Source organism: Rhea americana, unplaced genomic scaffold, assembly GCF_003343005.1.
Source record: "Rhea americana isolate MKP2758 unplaced genomic scaffold, rheAme1 scaffold_6, whole genome shotgun sequence".
NCBI lineage: Eukaryota > Metazoa > Chordata > Aves > Rheiformes > Rheidae > Rhea > Rhea americana.
In genome coordinates this window covers 8,747,899-8,759,551 of record NW_028186756.1, presented here as the reverse complement: position 1 = coordinate 8,759,551, position 11,653 = coordinate 8,747,899, and the positions used below count along the sequence as shown (strand labels likewise).

The 11,653-nt window shown below is 34.1% G+C and overlaps 1 protein-coding gene across 2 annotated transcripts in view; it reads left to right on the top strand.

Moving 5' to 3' along the window:
* The window catches only part of HDX (highly divergent homeobox), a 58,817-nt gene that overhangs the window by 45,223 nt on the left and 1,941 nt on the right, over positions 1-11,653 (top strand). The window contains exons 9-10 of one of the 2 annotated variants that reach the window (XM_085319650.1): positions 1,659-1,781; positions 2,754-2,921. In XM_085319650.1, coding sequence (XP_085175776.1) covers positions 1,659-1,781; positions 2,754-2,879 — 249 coding nt within the window. In that variant the 3' untranslated portion in view covers positions 2,880-2,921. Of the gene's footprint in view, positions 1-1,633; positions 1,782-2,753; positions 2,922-11,653 lie in introns of those variants that run through there. The other variant, XM_085319651.1, reaches the window with a different exon arrangement.

Below are 11,653 nucleotides of genomic sequence, written 5' to 3'. Positions count from 1 at the left end.
TACCAAGTACCGAGCTTTTTTTTTTTTTTTTTTTGAAATGTTAATGTGTTGCTTCTGTTGCCGAAGCCAGGGAAAGGTACAAGATCCAGTGATAGCTGAGGGAGAGGCAATAAAGTTATTTATTGGCCCTGCTTTGGTATAAATCTGTGGGGAATTGGAAACTGAAAGTGTTGCCGGGGGGTGTGAAAAAACACCAGCTCTTTCGTGTGTTATGTGGTATCAGTCCTAAGCTGAAGACCTCTGTGTCTTAGCTGAGATTTCAGCCCTGGGAGCGGGTGGTACCGTACGTAGACGTGCGCTTCGGCCTGCGTAGCAGCGGCAGCAGAGGGATTCGGGATTGGGTTGGCAGTGGCGGATTCCTGGTGATGAGTGGGTGGCTTGGTCGCAGAGCAGATCTGCCCTGGTTTGTGAGGCAAATGGGCATTTCTTTCCTGAATTAGTCTGGGATAGTAAAGATTTCCTCTGTTAATGGTAGTATCATGAGAGTGAGGTCATAGACTTCCTTCTAATATGTACATAAAATTCTCAAGAAAAATACTGGTCATTTTAYATACACAAACAGAATACTGTTTGATAACATCCACAAAAAAATGGTATCCTGTGAGAGGAAACCTCTGAGTCCTGCTGGCTTTACATCTGCCTGTACGAAGCACCTCCCTGCAGCATTTGTGCGTTGAAGTGATAGGGGCACCTGATAACCATCCAAGCCCCAGTGGAAACATGGAAGTGGGGCAGGCAGGTGCTTGCATCCCAGGTGACATAAATTACTGATTAGGGTTCATACTATTTTATTATTTCCATGTAGGGTTTGATTGCTAAGAGTCAGAATGGTAAATATTTTATCAATACATCACTGAATTTGGGGAGTAAATCTGAAACATCATCCTTTCAAATTTCCCGTGTGACCTGATTATTTTCTACCACAAGTATATCCCTATTTTATAAATATATTCCCATTCTTTTTGTAACCTCAAGTATCGTGGGGAGGTTGGTGAGCTGACTTCAGAATACACATCAAACTCAGTTGCACTAGAGGATGATATATTTCGGTTTGGTGGCCTTGGGGAATTAAGTTTTTCCCAGGTCTAAATGTCAGGCCTCTTGCTGTAATAAACAAATTTAGTTGCTGCCTTTTCTTAYAGTCAGCCTGCCTTTTCAAGATTACTTTTTCTCTTAGGAGGAAACCTACCTTTTGTTTTTCCTTATCTTAAAATGGAATTGGAGGTCATCCTTATAGAATAAAAATCAGTGCTTTCAATGTTCATGTAAGCATTGGCATAAGTCACTAATGCTTTAACAGTGCACGGTAATTCTGAAATGCCGTGTCTGTGTGTAAAATGATCTGCTATTACATATGTCTCACACAGGACAGTGAAAAGTGAACTGGCATATACATTTTTTTTTTTTTTTTTAGGCACTGTAGATTTAATGTGATGTTGTTGTTGGTCCATCAGAAAACTTTATCTAAAATATGCATGCACTGTTCCAGAATTCTCTAGTTCTAGAATTTGGGGCTCTATTTAATACTGTTTTTATTATAAATCATACTAAATTCATTATTCCTTTTAAGTAAAAATATTTAGTTTTAATGTAAGTATAATTAAAATGATTCAGTACTATTTATTATTTCCAGAATTTTATGTAATTTTCACCCACAGAATGAAGAAGTCAGATTCATTGAAAATGAGTTGGAGAATCACAAACAGAAGTATTTTGAACTACAGTCATTTACTCGCAGTTTGATACTTGCTATTAAATCAGATGATAAAGAACAGCAGCAGGTAAGTCTTGAAGTAGGCTTTAATAATGTCAGTGTTCTCTCATTTTCTTGTTTCTCTTCCATAATACCCAGAGGCTCAAATTATGATCAGCAGCATTGTGCTGAATGTCTTACAAACACAGGAAAAGTTGAACTTTAAACAAAAGATCTTCCAGTCAAAACAAACAACACAGAAAAAGTGTTACCTTTACAAAGAGGGGAGCCAACGCACCAATGTACACTAAAGGAGTTTGACTTGTCTGTTGTATGGCCTAAGATGGATCTAGGAATAAAAGCCAGGTTTCCTCAATTTTAGTACAGTATAAGTTGTTAGCATTTGTTTTATACTTGGTTGGATTATGTCTTGTATGCATAATTTTTTGCTTTATTTGGGAAGGGGTTTTGTTGCTTCTCCCCCTCACCCCTTTCCCGTTCACAGTCTGCAGTTTGCCACGTGTAAAAATAGGAACAATAACCTGCAATAAAGAAACTTAAAACACTTTACATTCAGCCTGTATTTGACTTAAAGTTTTTTTTTCATAAAACCACATGAACTGAATATAAAGGAGGAAACTTGAGGCCTTCGAGATAAAAATTAAAACAGCTTATGACTAACCCTGTGTGCAGAATCTGGTCCTATCTCCTGCACACTCAGTGTAGTATGATTATAGATATATTAAAGCTTTTGCATGTGAAAAATACTTGAGTGAAATAAATGAATACAGAACATTGATTCTGTCCAGTTTGCAGGGAAAAAAATGTTTTGAACCATTTCCAAAGTAACTTAAGTAACTCTGGAGATTGCTTTAAGATACTTCGTATTAGACGGTATGTTTATCCTTATCAGTACCTATCAGTATTGACCTCTTCTCTTTTTAGCCATCCTTTCTCAGCACTGACTAAAAAGCTTAAAGTTCATTCGCTATATGAAGACATTTGAAAGTTTACATAAAACATATAGCTAAGTACTGTGTTTTAATATTTTTAATTATAGGCACTGCTGTCAGACTTACCTCCTGAGTTAGAAGAAATGGATTTCAATCATGCATCCCCAGAACCTGATGATACCTCATTCAGTTTGTCATCATTATCTGAGAAAAATGCCTCAGACAGTTTGTGATTTTCTTTTTTTATTGACAAGAAAGAAAAGACTGCTTAACATGTAGGTTTGAGAACACCTTTTTGTTAACCAATGTTCTTCAATCAAAAAAAAGTGAAGTAGACCTTGCTGAAGGATGACCATAGTATGTAATGGCTGCAGTTTGCAATGACAAAAAAATTTAAAATGTTGTTTTGGGTAAATGAAAAAACTGTGTAAGGGAAGGGTTTTCATTTTTAGTAGAATAACTTCTGACTTTCCAGAACAACTCTTGCTCTCCAGCAAAGTCGTTTTGAGCAGGGGTCCAAGAATGGAAAACACATGTCCTGTTATAAACCCAGGTAATTTTTCTGAGTCACTTGCTGTATTAAACTTTTTAGTCCTGTTCATTGTAGATTCCCCCTCCCCAGTTCTTACTCAGGTAGGTGGACTAAAAATTGGGAATCTAGACAGAAAATAAGAATTGTCCTTGAACCTCTTTGGAAATCTGAAATTAAACTGAAGTACTTTTCATTATGTAACTGCAAATTGTTGAATCTTCTGTTTTCTGACCAAAATAACTGAAAAAACTTTGAAAGGCTAACCAAATAATTTAAATTATCATCAATAAATTATTAATATACAGAAACAGTCAGTAAGTTTTGTAACAAATTAGATTCATACTGTAAACTTGATAGCTACAGAACGTGATTTTCTAATATTCTCCCTATAGCAATGGGATTACGTATGTTTACACTACTCTTTAAAGTTTTATGAATGTAGTTATAGTTTTTATTTGTTGAAGTCTGAATACTAAAGTTCTGTTCACTAAGTTTTAAGTATCAGTTAATCAGTTACGTATTTTTCCATAAACTTCTCTGCAGTTTTATCAAGACAATGTCATAAAGCCGCAGCTGTCATTGTTTCCCAGAAGGTTTTTGAGTGTTTCAAACTGAGCTTTGCAAAATCTTCTAAATGTGACCTGTTTTAGAAGTAGCTCCATCTGACTTTTTTTTTTTTTTTTTGAAAAAAACGTAATACAGTTGTCATTTCTGAACTGTGAGCTTAATTGCAGGCAATGGCTGAAATGAATTTATTCTTTCCCAGCAGTGGAATTCTTTCCCATCACATGGAATCACCTTATTCATCTGAATAAATAGATGTGCAGACACATTCAGATAAACTTAGTAGGGCATTTAGGTGCAGGCCCATATTATTAATGCTTCTAATCTGAATATTCATCCACAAGCATTTTTGAAATAGATACTCTTGGAATCTTGTATTAAGCCTGATCTTTCAGTAGTAATTTACTATGGTTAATCTTTATTCATGGAGCACAGTAAGTAATCCCATTAATTTCAGTGGGACTATTTAGAGTCGGGTTCTATCTGAACGAAAGAATCCTAATAATAATAAATAAATAAAAAAAAAAAGAGGTGCAAGGTGTAGCTGAGAAATTTCAGTGTATTGTTGAAGAAGGAAAAAAAGAAAAAAAACAACTTTAATAGTGGTCTAATGATCACAAATGATTTTATTTCACTTGTTTTATTCCTCCCTAATCACTTATGCAGTTTTTTATGATTTACAATGAGCTTTGTTCTCAATTTTTTCGTCTGTTTCTGCGTTGTTCTTGGACATGGGGAGCTTTTAACAATATTGTTAAATGCCAGCTACACAAAGGATAGTAGTAATTTTGAAAGCTGCATAAAATTTTTTTTTTTTTTTACAGTTCTGATTACTGCACAATTCAGTTAATTCGTAGGCCACAAAAGATCTTCTCATGTATTCTACAGAATAATCCTACAGAAAGCAAACTGTTGTGGCTGTGTTATGAGGCTGGGCATTAGAACTCAAAATAGAATCTGAAGAGATAGAAAAGGCACTTAGTGGTCACATGATGTAAATGGTAGGTTCCTCATCCCTCGATACCTTAACTGAAATGTCACATTCTGGCTGGCAGACACATCCTTAGATGTTTATTCAGGGAGGGAGCAGTACTTTACATTTTTGTTGAAATAACTGCCTATCTAAAATTACTTACGGTTTGTGAGCAAAGATCACAGTACTATCCCTCAAATATAAACTAGAGTTCAATTGCAATTCTGCACCATCTCCTAAAAAAAAAAAAAGTTTATAAATGGTTTTCTATACTGAGTTAAGAAGGCTTTCTATTTTTTTTCTCAAGATAGGAAATCTGTGCCACTGACAATGAAACATCTTGTTTTCTGTGAGCTTTCCTGAAATTAAAAAAAAAATAGTGCTGTGATTTGCCATTATCTGGATTCTGTTTTCCTGCTGTTTCCACTCCTGATGTCTATTTCTGTGACAAAAGGCTGGATACTCTTAATAAGAGTTCTTGATTTCATTGTCAGTTAAGTTTCTGCAAAAAGTTTCTCTTTTTACAAGAGAATTGTCATTGTTGATAATTATCCATTCTTTGTTCTGTCTTGCTTTTATTTCACATACCAAAAAATTGAATTGATTCATTTTCAATGAACTACCATGAGATTTAAACAATTACATAAGATTCTCTTTGCTCAAGGAAGCTGGAATCCTCTATGAATCACAGCTTGAGCATGTTCTTTAGTCCTTTTCTCATGGCAGAGCTACAAGGCAAAACATAGAGTAAAGTAATCATGTTTGCATACCCTGAAATATTTCACAATATTACAGAATATTCAGGAAGAGAGAGTATAAATTCTATATAACAGCATGCTGTTTCAGATAATAGTATACAGTCATTATGTGTTTTTTTTCTTAATTTTAGAACATATTTCCTGTCATAGGTTAAAAAAAAAAAAGATGATTCATTACTGTTGCTGGCTATTTAAAATGTTGCAGACAACAACAGTTTTGCAGTACAGTGCTGAAAAGCAGCACACTTGCTTATAGGTTCTGTATCATAACAGTAGTTAACAACCGTAAAGTTGTGAAAATACATATCTAAACATTGCACTTCAGACGAGCACCACGCACATAGCTCATGGCTTTGTAATTTAAGGCTTTTTTGGTGTTTGTTGCCCTAACAGATAACTAAATGTGCTAGTCAGGTTTGAAGGTTACATCCAAGTCCATGCAACTTGTGTCGGTTCAACTGGACTTTAGGACAATGAGATCGTTTGGTCTTGTTGCCATCCATATTTCTTTAAAACTTTGTCACAGTAACTGTACCAACGTTCACTAAATTCTAATAAGGGTCACCAGGATACTAATTTCCAGATAAAAATCTGAAAGTTCTCTAGATGATGGAAGGTGATAGTGATGGCTGTCTTGGTATTGGATATACTTAGGGTTTTGGTTGTTTGTTCTGTTCACAGGGGATTAAAAAAAAAAAAAAAAAAAAAAAAAAAAAAAAAAAAAACACACACACCAAATGTTAATTCATCATTTGCATAGACTTTCCATGACAGATAAGGTTAATACTGTGCTGTATTACCATGAAAGAAATAAGATTTGTTGCTATTTCACTGTTTTGGATTAGTAATTTGAATAACTGCTACAGCAGAAGTGACATGTATTGACATTTTAATCATATTTCTGCTAAGACTCTGATTTGCTTTRTCCATGAAGGATGACTTCCCAGGTGCTGTTTATTCCTAGTGCATCTGTTGGAACATGAATGATTATGTATACCTTTATGAAGAAACCTGAGTCGAAAAAGGTAGTTCAGAACAGACACTTTAAAAGAGAAACAGGCTGTTCCCTCTTCTTTGGGAGCAATGAAACTTTTTGATGTTAGCAAGCTTGCAGATACTTAAGAAAGCTGTTTCCTATGCCTCTCTTCATTTCCCTGCAGATGATAATTGTGTCAAGCCTGTAGGTCTAACAGAATGAATAATAGTAAATATTCTAATAGGCAAATTTTTGGCAGATCTGATTTTTAGAAGTACATGAAGAACAGATGTGCTATACAAGTGTCAATTTTCTTGAGTACTTGGTTCTCAGAGCAGCACTGCACTTTAATCTTTCCAAGCATATGTTTTCCACTAAGGCAATAAATTCTCAAAGTGACAAGTAGATCATGGACTTGCAGTCCTCTGAGTAAAAAAAGAATATATTAGCTTATATTTTTATCATCTTAATTTGGGAAGCAGCTCATCAAGTCTCTTCACCAAGTGTGACTGTGATATATACTGTTGTGATTATACAGTTGGAATGAATGACAGAACAAGTCAACAGTGTCACAAACATCTTTGTTGTGAAAATCACTGCTTAAAAATGATCAACTATCTAATTTTTGATCTGTGTTGCACTACTGTATTAATAACATTAAAAAGAAAAAATTTGGACAGCACTAACTTTTCTGTAAGTATTAGTCATAGCTGACTTGATCTCAGGATACTGATAAAGTAAGGAAACAAAATAACATACAAAAATGGAATATTAAGCAGAATACCTGAAGCATGAAGAATTAATACCTTGTAATGTTACAACCAAAAGTTTAATTTGCTACCTCTAGTACTACTGCCCAGATCCTTCAGGTCAGCCAGTGAAGCATGAGGCTGCTTTCCATGTTATAGGGATTGGCAGCTCTCCAATATTCACCTTTCATTTCATGACTGCTTTTTCTGCCCAAATCTTAGTAACGGCTAGTAAGTTGATCAGTTGTGGGTTGCCTGATCAAAACAGACGATGGTTTGTGAGAAAACTCTGGCTATTTTTTTTTTTTTTAGGGGGTGGAGGGGTGGGGAAGTTGTGTCATGGTTTTTGACTTGTCTACCCAATTCATATTTGAATACGTTAGTCAAATGTTAAATCTTAAGTTAGGAGGAAAAAAAAAGTCATATTGTAAAATTGGTTCTTTCTGTGGCAGAATAGGGTTTTAATCTAAGAAGTACTTTTCTCTGTAAGCCAGTGGCTGGCATTTTGCTCAGAAGACACCAGACACAAAAGGAGAAGAAACTTTGGCATGTGGTGGTGGTTGTTTTACATAAATAAGCCATCATCTTCAAGAAAGAGATTCTTAAGAATTTTCCTGTAAAGAAAATGGTTTGAGGTCATTGGTTTGGCTATAATGAGCATTATACTGTATTACCGAACTAAGTAAATAATCCTTTTCAAATTCTGTATTAAACTGTACACACACACACTACCTCTGAAACATAACATCACCTTTAAAACTACGCAAAAATGTGAACTTTAAGATTTTTTAACTTTTTAATAGGCAATAAATTATTTCCAATACACATTCTTCAATTTTGTGCTTTTTTTTTAGTTAAGATTGTGATAAATTCAGTTTGTTTTTTTTTATTATTTTAGTACTATTATGTATTTGTCTTAAAAACACAAACCATTGACATGGAAATAATAAAGATGTGATATTGGGAAGAAAAAAGTAATATGTTAAGGGAAATAAATATTACTAGGCTCAACGATGAAGTGGTAGGCTAGCTGTCCTATTTTGGTTCAACTATTGCCATAATAGATATGAGAAATACTCTGGTACTAAAGGATTGTCATAACATTTCTCAGTATAACTCATTAATTTCTATGAGAGAGGACAGTTAAATAATGAGTCTCAGCAAGGTAGCAAGAAGGGATAGGATTTCACATTTTCAAAGAATTAGTGTTTCATAAATTTGTCCTCGCATTTTTGTTTCAGCTTTTGTTTTTGTGTAATATATGTAGAGACTTTATAGGAATGGTCTTGATTTGCTTATAAGCAAGCACTGAGTTAAAATGAATCAATAGCAAACTAAAGTTTAAATGAAAATGTAAACCATGTTTTGTAGTAAATTTCATGTCAAAGAGGAAAGTCCCTATAATTTTCTGCCATTGCATCTATTGCTATAAAATGTGTGTGTTGGGAGGACTTGTAGACTGTACAGATTTGTTCAAACGGATAGGGAAGGGACCTAGGTATAAACAGGCATTTCAGTTGAGAACGAATGAAGATTTGGGAGTGGAGGGAGTATTCAAAGATGTGAAAGTAAAATGAAAAATTTCTTCACCTTAGAAGACAGCAACTTCCATTTTATTTTCAGATTTTGTGAAGTAAAGTTTATAAAGTCATGGCAAATCCACTGAACTGTGTTGGGGTTAAATTGTACTCTCTAATAGAAATCATATAACTTCTATGGTTATTTCTAAGAATTACTGAGAATGTATGAACATCCATATGTATATTTATGTGCACAGATAAACTAAACTTGATCATCATCTTAGCATCTACAAAAGTATTTTCACTTAATGTAATTCCCCTAAAATATGATTTTCTCTTATTTTTATAAGTCTTACAATTTGATTATGTAGTTTTGAAATTAAATACATCAATATAAATATTGATTATAGAATAACTGCAAAACTGTTGAGCTTTAGACTTGAAAATACATCAAAATGCCCATAATGTATTTCTAAGTAATGTTTGCATATAAACTGCTGTATTTATGAAGAGATAATGAATCTTCAGCCTTGATTTTAGTTATTCTGAGGGTTTCAGTTTGATTTAAAAAATCATTTTTTTGGAAGTTTAAACATTATTGTATAAATTGGATGTTTTCATTAACCTACAAAACATGAGATAATCTGTCTTAAAAGTAGTATGATTTCTTTCTGGGCCAACTTGGTAAGCTTTGTAAACAGAGTGTATTACTGAATTTCTCTGTAAAAGTCAATATTTATATTGCATTTCTATTATTTGTATYAATATGTGTAGCAAGGAAACTACTATAAATCTTGAACTCTTGAAGTACCTCCAGTGTAGTCCAGGACATACAGTCTTGGCTGATTTGAAAGATGGATGCCTAGTGAAATATTCCATACATTTGTATTGATTTATGTCTGTATATATAAGGATATTTATAACGTATTAACGGAGTCATCATGAGCAATGCTTATTTCCTTCTTTAGAAGCCTGCCCAGCTATTTTTATATGAAATGTTGGTCTTTGCCTTAATTTTTTGTGAAAATTTGTGCCATAGACCTTTTAAATTATCCACAGATAGTTTACAAAATTTGCTTTGACTTGCCCTTAGTTAATTATTTTTCCCTAAAATTATTGTAAACTGTTTCCTCCTCTACATGTGCGTCAAGGTGGTTTTGTCTTAGGGTATTTTTATTATTATTTTAAAGTTTTGGAAGAATTCTTCATGTGCATGCTTCGGTGGGTCAAGATTTTTCTCTGTAGCTTATTGTTTATAGTTTGGYAAAACCTTCATTAAAAAAACCTGAGGTAATGCTTGTACAAATGTATCTAGAATGGCCCAAATGGTCAGAGTAAAGGGCTATTTAGTATTGGTAAATTTGTCTACTAGACTTTCAGAATATTTTTCTACGTCTTGTCAAGCTTGRGACTATGGAGAAATGAAATAAAGGTTAACTAACTCCTTTTTYTATATGTAGTTCTCAGTTTCTGTATTTATTATGTCTTGTAAAAATTAATGTACATAAAACCAGAGCCTGTATTCCTGGAATCCCATTTAGTCGTTAAGATTGGTAGAAATTTTGTAGGCTTAGGTCTGTGTTTTGAAGATGAAGAGGGATGTGTTAGAAACCGTTATTTTAAGATAYAGCCATTAAATCATTCTGCATTTTTGTGATAGAAAAGGCTTCCATTTACAAATCTCCATTGTGTAGGGAACTGCTGGAGTCAGAATTATATAATTTTTTTTTCTAAATAATAGGATTCTGGCACAGGTGCTGTGGCAGTGAAGAAGAGAAGAGCACGTTATTTCCGTTGTTACAAGTATGCAGGAGCTAAGTTAATGTCAGGGCTAGGTTTCAGAATAGGTGTGTTGACTATCTTCACTTTTCATTATATAACTAGTCAATACGAATTTCTGTCAAACAAAAATAAAATTATTTGCCAATTACTTAGTATTTAAAAGCAGGTAATAATATTAYGGTAGTAACAAAACTTAAAATGGTGGGGGACTGCTGGCAATCAAAAGCTGCTTCATGCTTGACTGTAGTGACTCATTTGCCATTCAATTCATGTTCTGAACAAAAATATTTTTACTAAAGTAAAGTTCTCAATAGCTTGTATAGTTTTGTCTTTATAGAAACAATACGAATCAGAAAAAACAACATAAACTAATGTACTTCTTGTGGTAACCTATGAGAAACTGTACTTATTTCAACCATTTTCTTGTTAAAAGTTTCTTGTTCATTTAAAATACAGTTGTAACCACTGTTCTGAAAAGTAATAAAGCTATGCCTGTCTTTGGTAGGGTGGAAGGTAAATGCTGTAGGAGATCTACTGATTCTTGTGAGGAGTTAAGAATATTTTAGATTAGTTCACTYTTAGTTTATGGAGAGGCTTTTCAGAATTATGTACAGAACTTGCATTGTGTCCCTAAGACACTTTGATTTTTTTTTTTCCCTTTCTAAAAATGAATTTAGGAATAATCAAAGCCATTAATATACAACACTAACAGCTCAGACTAACACTTAGGTAGTTTTAAGATAAATGTCAGCTCTCTAAGCCTATTTCTCAGCACTTAATAGGTTGAAAATGCTCAAGAGCTAAAGACCATTACCCATAGCTTCAGCTTGATTTCAAACTGACTGGTTTGACCAAGTGATGGAAGTCTGGCAGAAATAGTTAGTGCTAAGAATGACTTGCTTACTGACTGCGCAAATGTAATCAATACTGCAGCTCGTTTTAAGTGCTGGCTGTGTGGAAACGCGCTGTCCGAACAAGGAGTGAGGAGAAGAGTTGTAACAGGATTTCAAGGCCAGGACTGGTGAGAGAAAAATACTTTCAAGAAATATGGTGGGAAGCATGTCTGGTCAAACCAGAGAAGACAGGTGGAACTTGTGGGATGGATTCCTGATGGCCTATTTGAGACAAGGACTATATTCCAGAAGCAGGGTGT